General features: G+C 39.5%; 1 protein-coding gene across 1 annotated transcript in view; it reads left to right on the top strand.

The window, feature by feature from the left end:
* The window catches only part of LOC126335155 (sterol O-acyltransferase 2-like), a 190,044-nt gene that overhangs the window by 151,263 nt on the left and 15,389 nt on the right, over nt 1–23,392 (top strand). The window contains exon 8 of the mRNA XM_049998128.1: nt 4,524–4,797. Within this exon, the coding sequence (XP_049854085.1) occupies nt 4,524–4,797 (274 nt within the window). The remainder of the gene's footprint in view (nt 1–4,523; nt 4,798–23,392) is intronic.

Below are 23,392 nucleotides of genomic sequence, written 5' to 3' on the forward strand. Positions count from 1 at the left end.
AATAGTTGGACAGCATATTGCGATGAGTACCAAACATGCGCTTGTTTTTCTGTTCTGCTTTCTGCCATACGCTTTCAGCATGATTAGTAGTTGCATGAGTAATTGGATCAACAAAATGCATGGAATGAGTAACATTCAAATGCTAGTAACCTAGATTATGAACTGTGTTATATGCTCCCCACAAATCGGAAACAATAGTGGTTCCAGGCCGCACATATTATAGAATCGGCAGCAAAGTTGCAGCATCTCTTCGAACTACAGGAACGAAGAAGCTTTCTCTGGTCTTAGTGTCGTATCCGCTGAATACGCACTGTTCCTTAACCTTGTGACCTCGATTGTACTTTTGACGTTCAAAATAGGTTTCGTCGATCTCAACTGTACGCCTTGACAGCCTAAAACAATGGGTTCTTGCACAAAATACTCGTGGCAAATGTCTCTGCAGAACTGTTTCCAATCCGCAGCCGTATTAGCCGAGATTTGCAGTTCACACATCAAAAATTCCTGTTTATCGAGTTCGAAGCTCCAGAATTAAGACATTTTGTTAATGCATTCGATAGACAGATGATTACCCAAGAGAAGCAAACTTTGCAAATTGAAATCTTCTTCCTGCAAATGCGTCTTACAGAACAGCGCCAAATACGGCCGTCGGCACGTTGTTTGCGTTCTAACATTTTATTCGCACCGCCAAGGCATTGCCCATCTTCACAGAATCTCTCACGGTTCAGCAAACCATGAGCGAAAGCCCATTCAATAGCTAAATCACTAACACGACAAACGTCGAACAAATTTACCATACGAAATTCGGTCAAATGAGGGAAAATTCTAGTCATTACGAGTTAGTAGAACAAACGCACAGAACAAACAACGAACTAACACTTAACTGCACTGTTATTTGACTTTAGTGTAAACTGAATGAGGCGATTTTATCCGAGTGCTTTTTTGTGCTACGATTTAGCTTGAATGTGTTTGCAAATAACATATTCGTGATCCGGTCAAAAAAAGAAGAATTTTTTTTTCTCTCGATATATTAAAAAGTTTATATTGCGGATGAAAATAAATAACATCTTAGAGATCAACATAGTCTAATTGATCAAAAAGTGAGAAAAAATATTTTCGAAATTTTTTTCCCCACCAAACTCGATAAGTGCCGAAAATTCTTGGTGTGGTATTTGTTGATTATGGATTCTGCTACTTGGTGACGATCAAGTGATGAAGTTATTTTGCGAGCTTGCAAAATTTGTGCTTCATTCACCACATTCCTTTTTGGCTTGAACCATTTCGTCATTTGAGGTCGTTTTACGATTGACTGCGTTTCTGGCCTACCAGGTTTGAACCACTTCGTAATTTGCAAGTGATTGAGGGCTTTACTGTTTGCTGCTAGCCAAAAGCTGTTTGTAATTTGCATTAGATTGCTATTTATCCTGGTTTCTTCATTGGCATGCTAGAGCCTGCCGTGGTGGTCGAGCGTTTCTAGGCACCACAGTCTGGAACCGCGCGAGTGCTACGGTCGCAGGTTCGAATCCTGTCTCGGGCACAGATGTTTGTTGTGTCCTTAGGTTGGTTAGGTTTAAGTAGTTCCAAGTTCTGGGGGACTGATGACCTCAGAAGTTAAGTCCTATAGTGCTCAGAGCCATTTTTCGTCTGGCGAGACACTAGTAAATATTTTTCAGCCAGAACCTCTTTTCCTGATGTGTTTAAATGAAGGCCTTGAGCCGTATAGAACCTTCGTTCTAAAATGTTTGTGTCTTTAACATCAGCATTCTGGAAATGACTACATATTTCGGCGAAACTCTTGTTAGAGACACCAATTTTGCAGTTCACTCATGACCAGCTCGGTAAATCATGATGCTGTGCGACATTCACAAAGAGATCATTTGTATGGGTTAAATTATTTAGACAATTTCTCAGTTCCCCAGGTGTGACTATCCCCTAAAACACAGATCATCTCTCGTTTTCCAATTTTAGCACTCATGTGATCAATTGGCAACGGTCTGATTACTTTTCGGCTCCGACTGGCGTGTTCAGTGAATCTTCAGCAGTGTGCACGATAAAGTTTTTATGCTCTTGTGATTGACTATTTTTAAGCACTAAAGTTTCACAGTTTTTACACACATAAGTTTCAGTGTTGTTTAAGATTGCCCTTCCTGGAAACAGTTTTCTTCTGTTTCCTGATGACGAATCTTCTTTGTTCATCAGCGTCTCACATATTCGGGATTGAAGTTTCTACATGTCCATGTTTAAAGCACCTATTATGAATTGTAAACTGGAAATACGTTCATTAAACCTTGAAATTTCGTCCTTACAATTTACACACGTTTTTCTTTTTACCATTAAAATTTGCTTTTTTCCGCAGTGAAGCACGATTTCCTTTTACACTCGCCACCATCTTGGAAATATTTAAGGACCTTGTTACATGAATTGATAAGCTGTGAGAATTGTCACATTATTTAATGATTATCAATGTGACCTGAATTTGTCTGTTGATCCTTCAAATCATAAAAGATGGAAGCACATTGATGTTGTTTACTTACAACTAATATGCCTGCAGACATAATGACAAAAGGATTGAGAAAAGAGAAACATTATGATTTCCTGAACTTGTAAGGTATAGGTATTTTTAAAGAATATCATTCAAATGTTTTGAAGTAGGGGTGTTAAGTTTGTCAAACCCATTTAAGTGATATGACTATGTGGTCAGCTATGTGTGTGTTATTTTCAACTTTTTCTACATCTTTATTCCTATATGCTGTTCTGTTCAGTTCCATTTCGTCCATATTCATTGTGTGTGTGCTAACATGTAATAAAGTGTACCAATGTGAAATGTTATAATAAATCTCAATAGCCATGGAACCTCAACATAACTTATACTTGTGTTCATAAGGAAGGTATGCTCATACACCCTAAAATTTTCTTGTAATTTTGGAATTTAACGTCGACCATCTGTATTTTATCTTTTGGCTTCATTTTGTACACTGTTTGGCAAAACTTACTGTATGTCACAAAAATATTGTAGACACATTGATTCCATATTATGTGAGGGGGTTGTTGTAACAGGACATCCACCTCAAGCATTACTTTTCCTCAACAGTAGTTGTCAATACCAGTATTATTTTTTGAATTCTGGGCAGATCAACATTATCTCAGTTGCTTTTCTGAAACTGTCATATGGTTTTATGCACAGTAGATTGTATTTCAAACTAAAATTCATGAAAAGGAATTACTTTATAACATATGTCCGTTCCAATGTTATAATGTATAAGTACTAGTTCGGAATTTAGAGAGAAAATTATTATTATTATTATTACTATTATTTAGAAACTTTTGAAATTGCGAACTATTGGCACACTAAAAATTCCCATTATTAATCACGCCATCCTATACTGCTTACTATGTTTGTCTCTGAATTCATTTTTGTAATAATAATCGAAATTAATAATGTAATGTTCTACAAATTCAATTATTAAGAAAAATTGTAAACCCTTTGTGATATTATTTCCATTGAGTGTGTGAGTCGTAAGCATGTCTCTGATGTGATTGGACGTATTTTTGTAATTTTTTTGAACAATGTAATTTTGGCTTTGTTAATGTGTAAAATCAAAATACTGTACAATATACTTAAATGTGAGAAAATACATTTACATAAAAAATGCTGCTGCAACAAGTTTTTTAGTTCAAACCAACCATAAGAACCTCATGTGAGTTTAAAAGCTTCAAGAACCATGAGCATAGACAACAAGAAATGGAGCCAACTCAACGTGAGTAAAGTAGAAAGCTAAGTGAAGTAGAAAGTTCATTGTAATCTTTGCTCCTCTCAAATCTTCACAAAAGACTTCGCTTACGAATTATTTGGACTGGAAATTGTTTAATGTAGGCAACAGAAGTAAGTAGGAAGAAGTGGCAGATTACAGGATACAGTTTATTTTAGAATATGGCGTAGGGAATGTTTGATTCAAATCACTACTATCACATGATAAAGAACTTTCTTCAACCTAAGTTAAATCAGTTTGTTGTGACAACGAAAAGGGAGAAGTCTGGTTCCAACAAAATGGTGCCACACCTCCCACTTATTGGCATTTTCTATAAATGTTGAGTTGTTTCCTAGACATCCCTCTTCATAAGGAGACATCTCCTAGCACCTGAAGTCACTTACTACCTTGTAATTTTTTTTCTTGAACCCTGCAAGCACTTAAGGAGATAATCACCCAGGAAGTGGCTGCCATTCCACCACAATTGGCATAAAAAACTATGGACAACTTCAAAAAAAAACTCATTAATTTGTCAGTAATGGAGAACACTATTTACTAGACATAATGTTTAAAGCCAGCTGATATAAAATGTCATAGTACTTGTTGTTCAGAAACAAAAATATTTTTTGGTATATTTGTTTGTTTCTACTTTTTGAAATATAGCCTGTACCATTCTTTCATGCAACAGCTGAAGTAAAGTACATATTTATATAAGAGCATGATGCACTTTATATTAATGTTAGATCCTGTTTCATTCTGTTTTATATTGACTTGCAGAACTAAGGAGATCCGCTGGAAGGTGGCATTATGGCATCTGACAGAGGTTTTTGGAGTAATCTTCTTCGTTAGCTTTTTGTTTGAACGCAGCTTGGTACCCATGTTCAGAAATTTTGGAAAGCAACAGCTGTCTCCTAAGACAATGGTTGTAGCCATTTTTGGTAGCATGGTTCCTTCACTTACTCTAATGCTTAGTATATTCTATTGCATTCTTCATGCCTGGATGAATGCATTTGCTGAAATAACAAGGTTTGCAGACCGCATGTTCTACAAGGTATGATTTCCACAATTTTTAAACTAACAGGTTGCACAATTTAATAATTTCATTGGACTGCTGGATGATCTTAAAAAAGAAAAACCATACTTTATAAATATGTTATATGCATGTTTTATTGGTCCTGACAAGATTCGCCTTAATAAACAAGGGTATGTACTAGACATTACTAGTACTTCATAAATGAATGTACTTAACATTTGTTACAAAAAAAGAATGCTCATGAAAGGTAACACTTTCATGCAATTTAAATGTGATAATGGGAAGTCCTGGGCGATACACAGAAAATGAAAGAATTGATGGCAACCATATAATACACAGGATGTAACAAAAAGATGTGGCCAGACCTTGAGGAAATATTCCTCACTCTTATAGGAAGAAAATACATTGTATTGATATGGGCCTGAAAATGCTTTATTTCAATGTTACAGTTCAATTTCTACAACGCAACACTTTAGTGATTTACTTTGCACCAAAGTGAGGGCTGACACATTGTTGAATTTGCAGTAGTGTACCCACACAGAAAATCATTTGCCGATAGTGCCTTGACACACATTGCACGTTAAGGATAATGCAGTTTCTCATTTAATACTATCGTGTGGTCAACATTTTTTGTTGCAGCTACTTGTCTGACAGTGACACTTAGATTTTCTCTGTTTGAGTTGTCATTGTCCTTATAGGCCTCCTGAAGTTATGAGCAGTAAGCTAGAATATCCCACATTCCCTAAGACAGGGGTGGGCAAATAGCGGGCCACATGTGGCCCGCGGAGGGGTTTTGTGTGACCTGAAAAGACATTTACCAAAATCATAGGAAAAACAAATTTCCCTTCCCGACGCGACTAAAAAAATCTGCGAGCGTCTGCATATGCTACTTGGTAGTGCGCACTACTGACAGATGTCTCTACAGACACGCAACCAACCTAGCTGCATGGCGGATTATGAGAACACTACCATCAGCCACCACGGGCACAGAAAAAAGCATTTGCTATTGGCGCAAATTTATGCTCCAAGTGGTGGCTGATGGGAGCGCTGTATTTCTCTCACGCCGAGTGAATAGTACGACGTTCAGAGCAATTTTATATATATATATATATATATATATATATATATATATATATATATATATATATAGTCTGTGCAGATGGATATGTGTGTGTGTGCGCGCAATTGTATACCTGTCCTTTTTTCCCCGTAAGGTAAGTCTTTCTGCTCTCGGGATTGAAATGACTTCTTACTCTCTCCCTTAAAATCTACATCCTTTTGTGTTTCCCTCTCGTTCCCTCTTTCCTGACGAAGCAACCGTTGGTTGCGAAAGCTTGAATTTTGTGTGTATGTTTGTGTGTATATCGACGTGCCGGCGCTTTCGTTTGGTAAGTCACACCATCTTTGTTTTTAGATATATTTTTCCCACGTGGAATGTTTCCCTTTATATATAAACTATTTCAGTGCAATCATGACTCCTAAGAGGAAGCTTAAAGTTGGTGATAAGTGCCGTCTGTTTAATGAAGACTGGACGACCACATATTTCCTTATTGATGCAGGAAATAAAGCCGCATGCTTACTATGCCACAATACAGTTGCCGTATTCAAGGAGTACAATCTGAAACGACATCACAAAACAAAACACAGTGACTTTCAGATGAAGAATGAAAGATAAAATCAGTGGAGTTCGTGAAACGCTTGATGAAGCAACAAGTGTTATTTACGAAGCAAACGCCACTTCAAAATAGTGCTACAGAAGCAAGTTTCATGGTCAACTATAACGTTGCTAAATGAAACAAACCTTTTTCGGATGGAGAGTTTATTAAACAGTGCATGGTAGAGTGTGCAAGTGTATTGTGTCCTGAGGTTAAAACCAAAGTTGAGAGCATTTCATTGTCAAGGAGGACTATAGCGCGGGGCATTGATTTAATTAATGACGAACATGCAGACCAGCTAAAGACTGTGAGTGAAGATTTTGTTTGGTTTTCACTGGCAGTGGACGAAAGCACAGATATTGAAGACACTGCACAAGTACTCATCTTTATCTGTGGAATTAATGAACATTTCGTCATCACCGAGGAATTACTTTGTATAGTATCCATGGAAGATAGAATCACTGGTCAGGACTTGTTAGAATGTGTTGTTAATTGTGTGGAAACTAGTGTCTTATCCTGGAACAGAATGGTAAGCATTACAACAGATGGGGCCAGAGCTTTCTGTTGGAAAAATAGGAAAAATATAGGTATGGTGAAACTTTTAAAAAACAAGCCGAAGACACAGACTGTGATATTTTGGATTTGCATTGTATTTTACATCAGGAAAGCCTCTGCAAGACTGCACTAGACTTAAGGCATGTAGTAGATCCTGTTGTTGGTGTTGTGAACACAATCAGAGGAAGGACACTCCATCACAGACAGTTCAAATCTCTTCTTGAGGTGATGGGGACAGAAGATGAAGATGTAATTTACTATAACAGTGTGAGGTGGTTCAGCTTGGCAAAGTATTAAAAAGAGTCTGGGCATTACAGGATGAAATTATTTTATTTCTGGACACTAAGGAGATATCTCATGAATTTGTTGCAATAATAGGATGTGAAGAGTGGAGATATGAGCTGAGTGTGTCCTTGCAGGGAAAGGGATTATTTGCTCATGAAACATGGACACACGTCAAAGCATTTAAAACAAAACTAGGACTGTTTGCAAGGCAAGCAAATGAAGGCAAATTTTGTCATTTCTCTTTACTAGAGAAACAGAAAGTACCTGGAAGTGTTTCAGCTACGATTAGGGATTATGTGCATAGTTTAGAGGCTGAGTTTACTAAAAGATTTCAGGATTTTAAGAAAATTGACCTCAATTTAATGTTTTATTGTATCCCATCACTGCTGATATTGACACTGCATCACAGGAGCTGCAACTTGACCTGATTGACACGCAGGCAGATCATGCAATGAAAGAAATGTTTAGTGCTGTAACTTTGGTTGACTCTTATAAATGTTTGTCAGCTGAAGAATTTCCATGTATCAAGAAATTTGCAGGCAAAATGTTCTCCATATTTGGATCAACGTATATTTGTGAACAAAGTTTTTCTTGCTTGAAAATTAACAAGAGCAAACATCGAAGCTGTTTAACAGACAGAATATCAACTAGCAGTCTGACTCCTGATTTCAAAAAAATTGTGCAAAATTGTGATAGGATGCATTTGTCCCATTAAACTTGTTTTATAATTTATTGTACTTGGAGATTATATTAAATTAGCAAAATAAATGAAATTGAACACATCTACCTTATTTGAGGATGTCAGAAGGAAAGAGGTACAAGTGACTTTAGTCTTATCAAAATTATAAGAACTATACTTACCCCTTTGCTTCTGACTCTTTCATTTATATCTAATGATTTTTATGATACCTTTTATGAAATGTAAAGCTAACTAATTATATATCATGTAAGGAAACTTGTTATGTAATGCTGGTACGTCCTGTTTGTTTGTTTTCCTATGATGGAAATAGTGTTTCCAGATCCATGTCACATAACACATTTTATTTCTGTATGTGCAAAGAATATTTTGTGAAAATTCAGCCACACGTTTGTTACACCCTGTGTAGTTGGAGCATTGAGTGACTGATACACAGGAAACAAAAAAGAAAACATAGCAAAACTTCAGGATAATATCATTCCGTAGAGTTAATCAATATATGCCCCCCTCCACACACACACACACACACACACACACACACAGACACAGACACACACACACACACACACACACACACACACACACACACACACACACACACACACACACACACAAAGTTTCCCAGCTGACTACTTTGCCCTGGTCCTGCATTTTCATAAAGGTGAGGAATTGCCAGATAGTGGGTGAGAGGATAAAAAAGATAGGGAGAAGCAGGGATGGGTGGAGATAAGGGTGGCAAAAGCATGGGAGGAAAGGCAGCAGTGGAAAAAAAGTAGGAATATGGGACTGGTGAGCTCACCCTGGCACAAGCAAGGGGAGTTTTGTGTGCCAGATGTTGAAATGGAGGAGTGGACTGTGAGTAGGAAACAGAACAGAGAAAGAGGCAGACTGCATAGATGAGAATGGGAATTTAGACCAAGTGAACTGGGAAAATGTGGACAGGGTTGAAGCTAAATATGGGACAGACACTAGTAGGAATTGAGACCAGGATGAATGTCAGATGTGACGTATGACATTCCTCCTATGATTAAAATGCTAAACTCTTAACATGCTGTGGGAGTTTGTGTGATTGATTTTACTGATGTGACAAGTCCTTGATTTCAGGTGTCTTATTTTTACAAATGGATGTACAGATTGTTCTTGAAATGTCTCATGTGGAGATGTTACATTGCTTTACTAACTGACTGTTTGCTAATGTGAAGTTTGTTTCTTGTCCTTCTGAAGAAAGTAGTTTTAAATCTGTTGAAACCATGGTTAAGGTTAATTGAAAAAAAAATAATTGCAACTGATTGTCTGTCTTATTTACCAGTCATTCTGTAACTGAAATGCAGCCATGTTCAAAATAGTGCTAAAATACAGGGTGATCAAAAAGTCAGTAAAAATTTGAAAACTTAATAAACCACGGAATAATGTACGTAGAGAGGTAAAAATTGACACACATGCTTTGAATGACATGGAGTTTTATTAGAACAGAAAAAAAACAACGTTCACAAAATGTCCGACACATGATGTTGGACAGCAAACGTCTGTTACTGCGCATGACAATCATGTATAAAAGAAGCTGTGATGAGAGAGAGAATCAGATGCGCCAGCAGTCGCAGCATGTTGACTTTACCTGAAAAGACGCTTTTAGTGAAGCTGTATTATCAGAATAGGGAATGTGCTAGTTCAGCGTTACTATCGTATCGCCATAGGACAGGAATTCGAACGGGTAAAGGTCCTTTGACAAATGCAGCTGCGGTGAGAATGATTTTGAAGTTCGAAGCCATGGGTTGTTTAGACGATAGACCCCATAGTGGCCGACCGAGCACAAGGCATAATGCTGCTGAGACAGTTCAGGAAGAAATGGAGACTGTAGCGGGTTCGTCTATGCACAGGGAAGTCAGCTCTCGTGGAGTAGCACCGGCATTCCATACACTACTGTTTGGTAGGCCTTGAGGTGTACCGCCCCAATGCTATCCGTACAAAATTCATCGCCATCATAAACTGTTACCTGGTTATTTAGAGAAGTGGAGGGCAAAATCTTTGTGTTGTCTTACTTTGTTATGCTAATTATTGCTATTCTGATCAGATGAAGGACCATCTGTTGGACATTTTTTGATCTTTCCTTTTTTTTCGTTCTAATAAAACCCCATGTCATACGAAGCATATTTGTCAATTTGTACCTCTCTATCTACATTTTTCCGTGATTTATTCAGTTTTCAAATTTATAGTGACTTTTTGATCACCCAGTGTTATTAAAACCCTATTATTTGTGATTATTTTGCCCATAAAATGCATTTTTATTGGAACAAAAATATGTTTAGACTTACACATTGCATCAACACGCGAGTGAGTTGGCAAAAGATATTTTACACTGACCTTATTTCTCATTAAATTTGTAGTTTTTTTTTCAGCACAGTCTTTGTAGGTTCAGGATTCCATTAAGCTAATGCTGCCAGGAGGTATCCAGATTTGATTCATTCTTCCATCAAATAAGAAATACTATGTAGTAGGAATCTTTGTTCTCTTCAAAATTATTTTATTCCGTCTTTCATATTTTTCACAAATTGACACACTTCTATCACGGGGATGTCAACCTCGTCCCGTCTGTCCCCAGATCGGTCTGCCGCTGTGGTTGCCCCGGTTGCTGCCCGCAGTGGGGCTGAGCCCTCGCCTGTGGTTGATTGGGAGGTCGTTCCAAGGCGTGGCAGGCAGCGAAAGGCGTCCCCGGAGGCTGATCAGAAAGCCTCCCCGGTGCGTCTGACAAACAGGTTTCAGTCACTGTCTCTGGCTGAGCCAGATGCAGCTGCCTGCCCTGTTTCAGAGGATCATTCTCAGCCTTCAAGGTCCGGGCAATCGCAGAGGGTGGGCTTACTGGTAGTTGGGAGCTCCAATGTTAGGCGCGTAATGGGGCCCCTTAGGGATACGGCGGCTAAGGAGGGGAAGAAATCCAGTGTGCACTCCGTGTGCATTCCGGGAGGAGTCATTCCTGATGTGGAAAGGGTCCTTCCGGATGCCATGAAGAGCACAGGGTGCAGCCAGCTGCAGGTGGTGGCACATGTCGGCACTAATGACGTGTGTCGCTTTGGATCTGAGGAAATTCTCTCTGGATTCCAGCGGCTATCTGATTTGGTGAAGGCTGCCGGTCCTGCTTACGAGATGAAGGCAGAGCTCACCATCTGCAGCATCGTTGACAGAACCGACTGCGGACCTTTGGTGCAGAGCCGGGTGGAGGGTCTGAATCAGAGGCTCAGACGGTTTTGCGACCGTATTGGCTGCAGATTCCTTGACTTGCGCCATAGGGTGGTGGGGTTTCCGGTTCCGCTGAATCGGTCAGGAGTTCACTACACTCAGCTGGCGGCTACACGGGTAGCGGAGGCTGTGTGGCGTGGACTGGGCGGTTTTTTTTAGGTTAGAAGGCCTCGGGAAAGTGCGGGATGGGCTGCAATGTCAAAGAGTGCTTGGCAATTACAGGACGTGCTTGGATCGAGGAACAGTCGGAATTATAGTTGTAAATTGTTGTACTTGCGCTGGAAAAGTCCCTGAGCTTCAAGCGCTAATAGAAAGCACAGAAGCTGATATCGTTATAGGTACAGAAAGCTGGCTAAAGCCTGAAATAAGTTCTGCAGAAATTTTTACGAAGTCTTAGACGGTGTTCAGGAAAGATAGATTAGGCAGAATTGGTGGTGGAGTGTTTGTGTCTGTCAGTAGTGGTTTATCTTGTAGTGAAGTCGAAGTAGATACTTTGTGCGAATTGGTGTGGGTGGAGGTTATACTTAACAGCCGAATTAAGTTAATAATTGGCTCCTTCTACCGACCCCCAGACTCCGATGATACAGTTGCAGAACAGTTCAGAGAAAGTTTGAGTCTCGTAACAAATAAATACCCCACTCATACGGTTATAGTTGGTGGGGACTTCAACCTACCCTCGGTATGTTGGCAAAAATACTTGTTCAAAACCGGTGGTAGGCAGAAAACATCTTCCGAGATTGTCCTAAATGCTTTCTTCGAAAATTATTTCGAGCAGTTAGTCCACGAACCCACACGAATTGTAAATGGTTGCGAAAACACACTTGACCTCTTGGCCACAAACAATCCAGAGCTGATAGAGAGCATCATGACTGATACAGGGATTAGTGATCTCAAGGTCATTGTAGCTAGGCTCAATACCATTTCTTCCAAACCCATCAGAAACAAACGCAAAATAATTTTATTTAAAAAAGCTGATAAAGTGCCACTAGAAGCCTTCCTAAAAGACAATTTCCATTCCTTCCGAACTGACTATGCGAATGTAGACGAGATGTGGCTCAAATTCAAAGATATAGTAGCAACAGCAATTGAGAGATTCATACCTCATTAATTGGTAAGAGATGGAACGGATCCCCCGTGGTACACAAAAAAGGTCCGAACGCTGTTGCAGAGGCAACGGAAAAAGCATGCGAAGTTCAGAAGAACGCGAAATCCCGAAGATGGGCTAAAATTTACAGACGCGCGAAATTTGGCACGTACTTCGATGCGAGATGCCTTTAATAGGTTCCACAACGAAACATTGTCTCGAAATTTGGTAGAAAATCCGAAGAAATTCTGGTCGTATGTAAAGTACACAAGCGGCAAGACGCAGTCAATATCTTCGCTGCGCAGTGCCGATAGTACTGTTATCGACGACTGTGCCGCTAAAGCGGAGTTATTGAACGCAGTTTTCCGAAATTCCTTCACCAGGGAAGACGAATGGAATATTCCAGAATTTGAAACACGAACATCTGCTAGCATGAGTTTCTTAGAAGTAGATACCTTAGGGATTGCGAAGCAACTCAAATCGCTTAATACGGGCAAGTCTTCAGGTCCAGATTGTATACCGATTAGGTTCGTTTCAGATTACGCTGATACTATAGCTCCCTTCTTAGCACTCATATACAACCGCTCGCTCACCGATAGATCTGTACCTACAGATTGGAAAATTGCGCAGGTCGCACCAGTGTTCAAGAAGGGTAGTAGGAGTAATCCATTTAACTACAGACCTATATCATTGACGTCGGTTTGCAGTAGGGTTTTGGAGCATATACTGTATTCAAACATTATGAACCACCTCGAAGGGAACGATCTATTGACACGTAATCAGCATGGCTTCAGAAAACATCGCTCTTGTGCAACACAGCTAGCTCTTTATTCGCACGAAGTAATGGCCGCTATCGACAGGGGATCTCAAGTTGATTCCGTATTTCTAGATTTCCGGAAAGCTTTTGACACCGTTCCTCACAAGCGACTTCTAATCAAGCTGCGGAGCTATGGGGTATCGTCTCAGTTGTGCGACTGGATTCGTGATTTCCTGTCAGGAAGGTCGCAGTTCGTAGTAATAGACGGCAAATCATCGAGTAAAACTGAAGTGATATCAGGTGTTCCCCAGGGAAGCGTCCTGGGACCTCTACTGTTCCTGATCTATATAAATGACCTGGGTGACAATCTGCGCAGTTCTCTTAGACTGTTCGCAGATGATGCTGTAATTTACCGTCTAGTAAGGTCATCCGAAGACCAGTATCAGCTGCAAAGCGATTTAGAAAAGATTGCTGTATGGTGTGTCAGGTGGCAGTTGACGCTAAATAATGAAAAGTGTGAGATGATCCACATGAGTTCCAAAAGAAATCCGTTGGAATTCGATTACTCGATAAATAGTACAATTCTCAAGGCTGTCAATTCAACTAAGTACCTGGGTGTTAAAATTACGAACAACTTCAGTTGGAAGGACCACATAGATAATATTGTCGGGAAGGCGAGCCAAAGGTTGCGTTTCATTGGCAGGACACTTAGCAGATGCAACAAGTCCACTAAAGAGACAGCTTACACTACACTCGTTCGTCCTCTGTTAGAATATTGCTGCGCTGTGTGGGGTCCTTACCAGGTGGGATTGACGGAGGACATCGAAAGGGTGCAAAAAAGGGCAGCTCGTTTTGTATTATCGCGTTATAGGGGAGAGAGTGTGGCAGATATGATACACGAGTTGGGATGGAAGTCATTACAGCATAGACGTTTTTCGTCGCGGCGAGACCTTCTTACGAAATTTCAGTCACCAAGTTTCTCTTCCGAATGCGAAAATATTTTGTTGAGCCCAACCTACATAGGTAGGAAAGATCATCAAAATAAAATAAGAGAAATCAGAGCTCGAACAGAAAGGTTTAGGTGTTCGTTTTTCCCGCTCGCTGTTCGGGAGTGGAATAGTAGAGAGATAGTATGATTGTGGTTCGATGAACCCTCTGCCAAGCACTTAAATGTGAATTGCAGAGTGGTCATGTAGATGTAGATGTAGATGAATTACTGAAACACACTATCAGAGTACAGGATAACAGAGTGCACATACTTTTCAAAGATATGTTAGGTGATTTATATATTTGAAAAATATTTGTCTTTTACCAAAAAATTACAAGTTGAAATATCAACAATGTAGGAATACATAGAGTGCCACTTATTGTAAAAATGACAGTTGCAGGCAGGCACAATTAAGACACTCACAAATATACTTTCAGTCACAGCCTTCATCAGAAAAAGATAAATGCTCACCATTCATTCACACAAGAAAGCACACCTCATGCACCCATGACAGCCAACTCCAGCAGCTTGAAGCAGAATGCAACTAATTGAGATATCACCTCCATAATCAGAATCAGTAATGGTAAGGCCGGTATTACACTATCATTTGTGATCAAATATTCCGTTAAATATATTTGACAAAGATCTTTGATGTAGCGCTACAAGGGGTATTACACTGTCATCAAATTTTTCATCAAAGTTAAAGATGGGTGACAACAACTTGTTATTAACCGCAGCAGTTGCACGTATTGCAATTTCGTTATGTGCACATGCGGAAAAGAAGTGAGGGAAAAAAGAAGGAACCATACATACGAGGTTGACAGTCTTAAATTCTTGTGATTACAACTTTATAATAAATTCAGTTGCGAGGAGCACATCACATAACTACAGAAACGCCTTAACAAATCTGTATTTGCAATTAGAGTGTTAGCAGACATAGGAAACATAAAAATGAAAAAGCTTGCATACTTTGCCTTCTTTCATTCCATAATGTCATATGGTATAATATTTTGGGGTAAACCTTCAAGTCAAACAAAAGTTTTCAGAGTCCAAAAGGGTGTAATACATATTATTTGTGGAGTAAATTCACGGATGTCCTGCAGAAACCTCTTCAAAGAACTGGGTTTTTACTAACTACTGCCTCTCAGTATATTTACTCCTTAATGAAATTTGTCCTAAATAATATATCTCTTTTTCCAACAAACAACTCAGTTCATAAATAAAGTACCAGGAACAAAAATCATCTGCACAATGACTTAAAAGCACTTACTTTAGTTCAGAAAGGGATCCACTACTCAGGAACATTCCTTATCTTCAATAATTTGCCAGCAAACAGAAAAAATTTAGTTACAAATAAAGATCAGTTTAAAAGGAGTCTGAAACACTTACTAGTGGCCACCTCCATCTACTCCATTGAGGAAATTTTTAATAGAAACAAATGATGTATTGTATTTATTCATACTAGTAGTATTGTTATTTCAGCTTAAAAAAATTGACATGTTCCACATCCACAAGGATCTCCTCAGCACGGGTCTAGGGAACGAAAAACTAATCCAATCTGGGTGAAGGCATGGTTTTTGCAATGGCACGATAAAAGCATTCAACAAAACTTTTTACATGAGCTTACAATGGAAGATGTCAAGTCGTACATCAATTACTTAAGAATGTATGAGCATACATTTCTATATGCACTTAGTGAAGTGTATCCTCATATCACAAAGCACAATATTCACTTAAAAACTGCTGCATCTTCAGAAGACAGGCTCACTGTGACACTCCGATTCCTTGCTACAGGACAGGGTTGGTTATGTTAGGTCAGGTCAAGTCTCCAATCTTCTTAATCTATTTTTGTATTCAGGGTGCCTCACGTTGTAAAGCGTCTCGTCAGCGTCATATGTCTCTATTAATTTTGTAGTTGTCAGCACACACCAATTGTATTTACCGGCAATGTTTATAAAAACACTACAGATGACAGAACGCTGCAGCGATGCTAGCGCTCCATGTGGTACCATGTCACATTGCAGTGAACATAAGACAAGCGATTTCTTTGATCAAATCTACAGTAAGGCCCTAGATTTGATCAAATATTGGGCAACATTTTACAAAGTTCCTATTATACCATCAAATATCTTTGACAAAGATATTTTACAAAGAAATTTGATAGTGTAATACCGACATAAGCAGTAGTGAGCCACCATCAAAGAATATGCCAAACTTCCTTTTAGGTATTGAAAAATGTGTCTCACCATTTTCCATTGATTAACCATTGTTTGCTGCTTCCATTTCGCGTGATAGGTGCATTCTGGTCCAAACTGCTGGAGTCGGCAGTCACGTGTGCATGAGGTGTGCTTGCTTGTCTGAATGAGTGGTGTGTTTTTCCCTTTTCCTGACAAAGGCTGTGGCTGAAAGCTTATGTGTAAATGTCTTTTAATTGTGCCTGACTGCAACTTAATGTGTCATCTTTATGGTAAATAGCAACCTATCTTTCACTACATGGTTAGCAGATAATATAGTTTCTTAAAGATTGTATAAATAATTATGAAAAAAATAAGTATTGCTGTAACACTAATTTTACTCGTTCATGGCTTCAAATATAACTAAAGCACATCAAAATACATAAAGAATTCTTTATTGTTATTCTAGTGAATTATAAAGTACCAGGTTTTTTGGACTGTGACAAAACATTGTGTTGAACAGTTCCATTACAGCTGTAATGACATTTCCCGTGTAAAAATATTCTCTCTCTCTCTGTCTCTCTCTCTCCTTTTTTAAAGTCCACTTTAAGATCAATGAATATTTTTCCAGCACATACCTGTATACATCATTTTCGCATATCTTCATACACTTCCCACCCACAAAATTTCCTTAGATGTGTTAAGAGATGGACATCAGAAGGTGATATAACTTATCAATAAGGTACATGTTCCTACTACTTGTAATTCAAATTAAACAGTTCCCATCTTTGGGGATATGTACTTTCTGCTCAATAGGATCCAACTTGCTATTTATGCATTTTTTTTCATCCAGATGGTGCAGCAATCTCAGATATCATCTGAATTATTGCTTTATCAATAAGTTAAGGTAAATCCCATGAAATGCTGGCTACAGCATTCCCAGCAGATGTGGTTGTAGAATATCCAACTCTTTTATGGTGTTTGGCCTCTGATTTAATATGAAAGCAATTGCAGATACACATAACATGAAAATTGGTTTCAATGCAAAATATGCAAGAACATGATTTTTTCGATGAAAGCAAATGTCATCTAAGGCTCATAAAACATTCCACATTTTTCAATATCTCCATGTGTAATTCTGACTGGGCAAAAGTTGATAGTCAGATTATTTAAGTAAACATATATTATTTATTTTGTCACAAAACATGCCAGATACATAAGCATCAGACATAGCCAAATTCATGGTGGATAACATTTTGTTCTGTGTAGTGTCCTTACAATAGAAGTATGTAAATTTTTCTTCAGTGTAAATTTGTGCAAGGAGTCATACAGTGGAACTTGCTTTAAATGTTCACTTCACAAAAACAAATAATAATAATAATAAATATAAATTTAAAAAATAAAAAAAGTAAAAGAACCAACATGGTGACTAAAATGTTAAAAAGTCATAATTGGAAGCAATCTACTTCTACAATATCTGTGTGTACCAGTGGAAAATGGAATGATCACATGGGCTCAGTCAAGGCAAATCATGTGGCCGACTTCAGTGTGTGGTAGAATAATACAGTGTCTACAAAGGAGATTGTTTACAAAACACTCACAAGACACAAGCAGCTGTTGTGGCTGAGCCCCTGAAGAATAATTTGGAAAATATTTGGGTAGATTTCCCCACCATGTTATAGTTCTGGGTGGAGATTTTAATTTGCCAGATATAGACTGGGAGACTCAAACGTTCATAACAGGTGGCAGGGAAAAAGAATCCAGTGAAATTTTTTTAAGTGCTTTATCTGAAAACTACCTTGAGCAGTTAAACCGAGAACCGACTCTTGGCGATAACATATTAGACCTTCTGGTGACAAAAAGACCCGAACTATTTGAATCAGTTAATGCAGAACAGGGAATCAGCGATCATAAAGCGGTTACTGCATCGATGATTTCAGCCGTAAATAGAAATATTAAAAAAGGTAGGAAGATTTTTCTGTTTGACAATAGTGACAAAAAGCAGTTTTCAGAATACTTGATGGCTCAACACAAAAGTTTTGTCTCAAGTACAGATAGTGTTGAGGATCAGTGGACAAAGTTCAAAACCATCGTACAACATGCGTTAGATGAGTATGTGCCAAGCAAGATCGTAAGAGATAGAAAAGAGCCACCGTGGTACAACAACCGAGTTAGAAAACTGCTGCGGAAGCAAAGGGAACTTCACAGCAAACATAAACATAGCCAAAGCCTTGCAGACATACAAAAATTACGCGAAGCGAAATGTAGTGTGAGGAGGGCTGTGCGAGAGGCGTTCAATGAATTCGAAAGTAAAGTTCTTCGTACTGACTTGGCAGAAAAGCCTAAGAAATTTTGGTCCTATGTCAAAGCGGTTGGTGGATCAAAACAAAATGTCCAGACACTCTGTGACCAAAATGGTACTGAAACAGAGAATGACAGACTAAAGGCCGAAATACTAAATGTCTTCTTCCAAAGCTGTTTCACAGAGGAAGACTGCACTGTAGTTCCTTCTCTAGATTGTCGCACAGATGACAAAATGGTAGATATCGAAACAGACGACAGAGGGACAGAGAAAAAATTAAAATCGCTCAAAAGAGGAAAGGCCACTGGACCTGATGGGATACCAGTTGGATTTTACACAGAGTACGCGAAGGAACTTGCCCCCCCCTTCCCCCCCTTCTTGCAGTGGTGTACCGTAGGTCTCTAGAAGAGCGAAGCGTTCCAAAGGATTGGAAAAGGGCACAGGTCATCCCCGTTTTCGAGAAGGGACGTCGAACAGATGTGCAGAACTATAGACCTATATCTCTAACGTCGATCAGTTGTAGAATTTTGGAACACGTATTATGTTCGAGTATAATGACTTTTCTGGAGACTAGAAATCTACTCTGTAGGAATCAGCATGGCTTTCGATAAAGACGGTCGTGGGAGACCCAGCTCGAGCTATTCGTCCACGGGACTCAGAGGGCCATAGACACGGGTTCACAGGTAGATGCCGTGTTTCTTGACTTCCGCAAGGCGTTTGCCACAGTTCCCCACAGTCGTTTAATGAACAAATTAAGAGCATACGGACTATCAGACCAATTGTGTGATTGGATTGAGGAGTTCCTAGATAACAGAACGCAGCATGTCATTCTCAATGGAGAGAAGTCTTCCGAAGTAAGAGTGATTTCAGGTGTGCCGCAGGGGAGTGTCATAGGACCGTTTGCAATTCACAATATACATAAATAACCTGGTGGATGACATCGGAAGTTCACTGAAGCTTTTTGCAGATGATGCTGTGGTGTATCGAGAGGTTGCAACAATGAAAAATTGTACTGAAATGCAGGAGAATCTGCAGCAAATTGACGCGTTGTGCAGGGAATGGCAATTGAATCTCAATGTACACAAGTGTAATGCACTTCGAATACATAGAAAGATAGATCCCTTATCATTTAGCTACAAAATAACAGGTCAGCAACTGGAAGCAGTTAATTCCATACATTATCTGGGAGTACACATTAGGAGTGATTTAAAATGGAATGATCATATAAAGTTGATCGTCGGTAAAGCGGATGCTAGACTGAGATTCATTGGAAGAATCCTAAGGAAATGCAATCCGAAAACAAAGGAAGTAGGTGACAGTACGCTTGTTCGCCCACTGCTTGAATACTGCTGAACAATGTGGGATCCGTACCAGATAGCGTTGATAGAAGAGGTGGAGAAGAGCCAACGGAGAGCAGCGCGCTTCTTTACAGGATAATTTAGTAATCGCGAAAGCGTTACGGTGAAGATAGATAAACTCCAGTGGAAGACTCTGCAGGAGAGACGCTCAGTAGCTCGGTACGGGCTTTTGTTAACGTTTCGAGAACATACCTTCACCGAAGAGTCAAGCAGTATATTGCTCCCTCCTACGTATATCTCGCGAAGCGACCATGAGCATAAAATCAGAGAGATTAGAGCCCACACAGAAGCATACCAACAATCCTTCTTTCCACGAACAATACGAGACTGGAATAGAAGGGAGAACCGATAGAGGTACTCAGGGTACGCTCCGCCACACATCGTCAGGTGGCTTGCGGAGTAAGGAAGTAGATGTAGATGTAGATACTTAATGTATTCAGAGAAGGTCTCCAGTTTGTTAGACCCATGGGTGAGCATCGGAGATGGTAAAAAAATGAACTGGCAGACACCTGTACATAAACATAAACTATCTTGGAAAATGTACTTACAACATTGTAGGAACTAGCTATAAATGATGGGTAGAATCCCGTACATATTAACTGCATAGGGATCACAATGACAAGATTAAAGTAATTATAGTATTCACTGAGGTATTTAAACAAACATGTTTCCCATCTTCACATATGAATGGAACAGTAAGAAGCCCTAAAACTGGTACAATGAAAAGTACTCTGTCATTGCCATCACACTGGATCTCAGAGTATGGATGCGGACACAGTAAACAGTTGAATTTTAACAGTCCTTACTCATAAAATCATTTCATACGTGCTGCGGTCAGCATAAAAGAAATGCAGTGTGTATCGTGCATAAAGTTTTCTCGTAGTTAATTCTTCAAGTAAAATACTTTTTGCTGGTATTCCTTAGGCATCTATTATAGCCTTAACTTTTGATGTCCTAAACCACGTTGTGCATATTCTTTGTTGCAGATTATGATGTCCTTTATCGAGAGAAGTATGGCCATATGTTATTTTAGCTATTCCAAAAGAGTGGACTTTGTACAAACCTTCGTCAGTTTTGGAAGAACTCTGTTGGTGATAAACCAGTGAAAACAAATTGCTGTGCAACCATTTGAAGGGATCACAAAACTTTTAAAATCTATTTAAACATAATTTTTCTACAGATAAATTTGAATTCTGGTAGCAGCCATTTCCAATGACCGTGAGGTCTTGGTAGGTCTCTAAAGGAAGTTTCTACCACTTCTGCACAAACAGATACAAAAGTTACCTGATTCCTGCAAATTCCAGGGAGGAGGATGATGAGCTCTGACACTATGTTTAATCCCATTCCAGATGTATGATTGGGTTCAGATCTGTTAAACTGGGGGACCAGCACATCAATAGGAACTTGCCAATGAGTTCCTTGAACCACTCCCATCACGATCCTGGCCTTATGACATGATGCAATATCTTGCTGAAAAATGCTGCTGCCATCAGGAAAAAGGACTGTCATAAATACATGGTCTGCAACCTGTGTACAAAACTCCTTAGCCGTGATGGTGCCTTGCACGAGCTCCACTGCACTCATGGATGCCCATATGAGTAATCCACAGAGCATAAGCTGCCAACTTGTCTCTGTTCCACAGTACACGTGTCAAGGAGCTCTTTACCTGGAAGATGACAGATTCACATCCTCCCACTGGCATGATGAAAATATCAGAATTCATCAGACCCTGTAAGACACTGCCACTGCACCAAAATCCAGTGGTAATGATCACATGCCCATTTCAATTGCAATTGCCAGTGTTGTGGTGTTAACACTGGCACATTCATGGGTCATTGGCTTTGGAGGCACATGATAGCGAATATGTTCAGATATACTTGTACTCCGCCCAATATTAAAGTCTGATCCTCATTCTGCCACAGTTTACGGTCTGTTCTGTTATACCAATTTGCCTGGTCTACAGTGCCAGACATTGGTAAAGAGGGCTAGCCACCCAACACCACGATGTCGGGACACGGTTTACATCTCGGTTTTGCCATGTGTTAAAGCCACTCACCACAGCACTCTTTGAACACCTGACAAGTTGTGCAGTTTCTGAAATGCTCTGCCAACCCTCAGGGCCATCACACTTTGCCCTCGGCCAAATGCAAAAAAATGGTTCAAATGGCTCTGAGCACTATGGGACTCAACGTCTTAGGTCATATGTCCCTAGAACTTAGAACTACTTAAACCTAACTAACCTAAGGACATCACAAACATCCATGCCTGAGGCAGGATTCGAACCTGTGACTGTAGCAGTGCCGCAGTTCCGGACTGCAGCACCAGAACCGCACAGCCACTGCGGCCGGCAGGCCAAATGCAGATAGATCACATGCTTTCCCCACTCCACACAGAGACACCACACTCACTGACACTGTATGCACATGTCTGATTAGCAGTCATTCCTTGCCAAGTGTTGCTGCTATCACCAAGCTGACATCTATTATGAGGTTGCCGTCAACTAGTTCGACATAGATGTCTTCGGGGATGAACTCGTGGTCATCGAGAGTGATAACTGCCGGGATGCTGGACTGAGGAGTAGCCAATGATCTGTTGGCTGGGGACATGGGCATCATGGACAACGTGTGGGCTGACTGAATTCATATGGCATGAGATTATAGTGTCATGGAGAACCCATACTAGTTCGTCTGTCTAGGGAGACCATCATTTTCTTCTTGTTGAGAACAATTTTGAAGGTGCGCAGGCCATGCCCGGCAACAGGAAAAAATCCAAAATTTGGTGCCTGTATAGCTGGCTGGACGGTTTCATTGCACAGCATGACGTATTTGCAGTCTTATAGCACTTTATATCTTTTGATTGGTAGAAGGTGAGCGCTCCCACTGACATTTTTAGCACCAAAATGCAAGTGAGGAAACATTCCCCCTCTCATGTCCCTGTTCCCCATGGAAGGTCATGGCCATCAGCCAAATTATTCTCTAAAGAATGTTTGTTTTCAGGAAAATAATCTGATTTGACGCACATGTCCAGGGTTTTCAAGGTTTTTATTTGGGATCATCACTTTAGTGATGGCAGGCCTACTGCAATGATATGTCAAGTTAATTAGTTACACAAAAATGACATCTAGAACAATTTAATCCACAACAGTATATGAATTAGTTTTAAATGATTAAAGGAAAAACTACTCTATTCTGAGCATAATTAAATGAACATGTATACTGCTTATGTTAGCTTTGGCATACCCTGAGCTACATGTTGGCTTAGTCAGTATAGTGTAGCAGTAGCTACCACGTCTTCAAATGAAGCAATTGTATAATGATTGAATTCACGATATCCAGTGATTTAGGGCACTATACAACAAGTTTGTTTATTTGAATGGATGTGTATAGGGTCTGAGGATGGCATAACGAAATGCCAAACTGGTAGTCTTCACAATAAAATAAAATAAATACATTGTATACTTTTATTCGATACTTTACTATAGCATGAGCTTCTGGAGCAATATAGCTGAGGTAAAAAAAAGTATT

This window comes from Schistocerca gregaria, chromosome 2, assembly GCF_023897955.1.
Source record: "Schistocerca gregaria isolate iqSchGreg1 chromosome 2, iqSchGreg1.2, whole genome shotgun sequence".
NCBI lineage: Eukaryota > Metazoa > Arthropoda > Insecta > Orthoptera > Acrididae > Schistocerca > Schistocerca gregaria.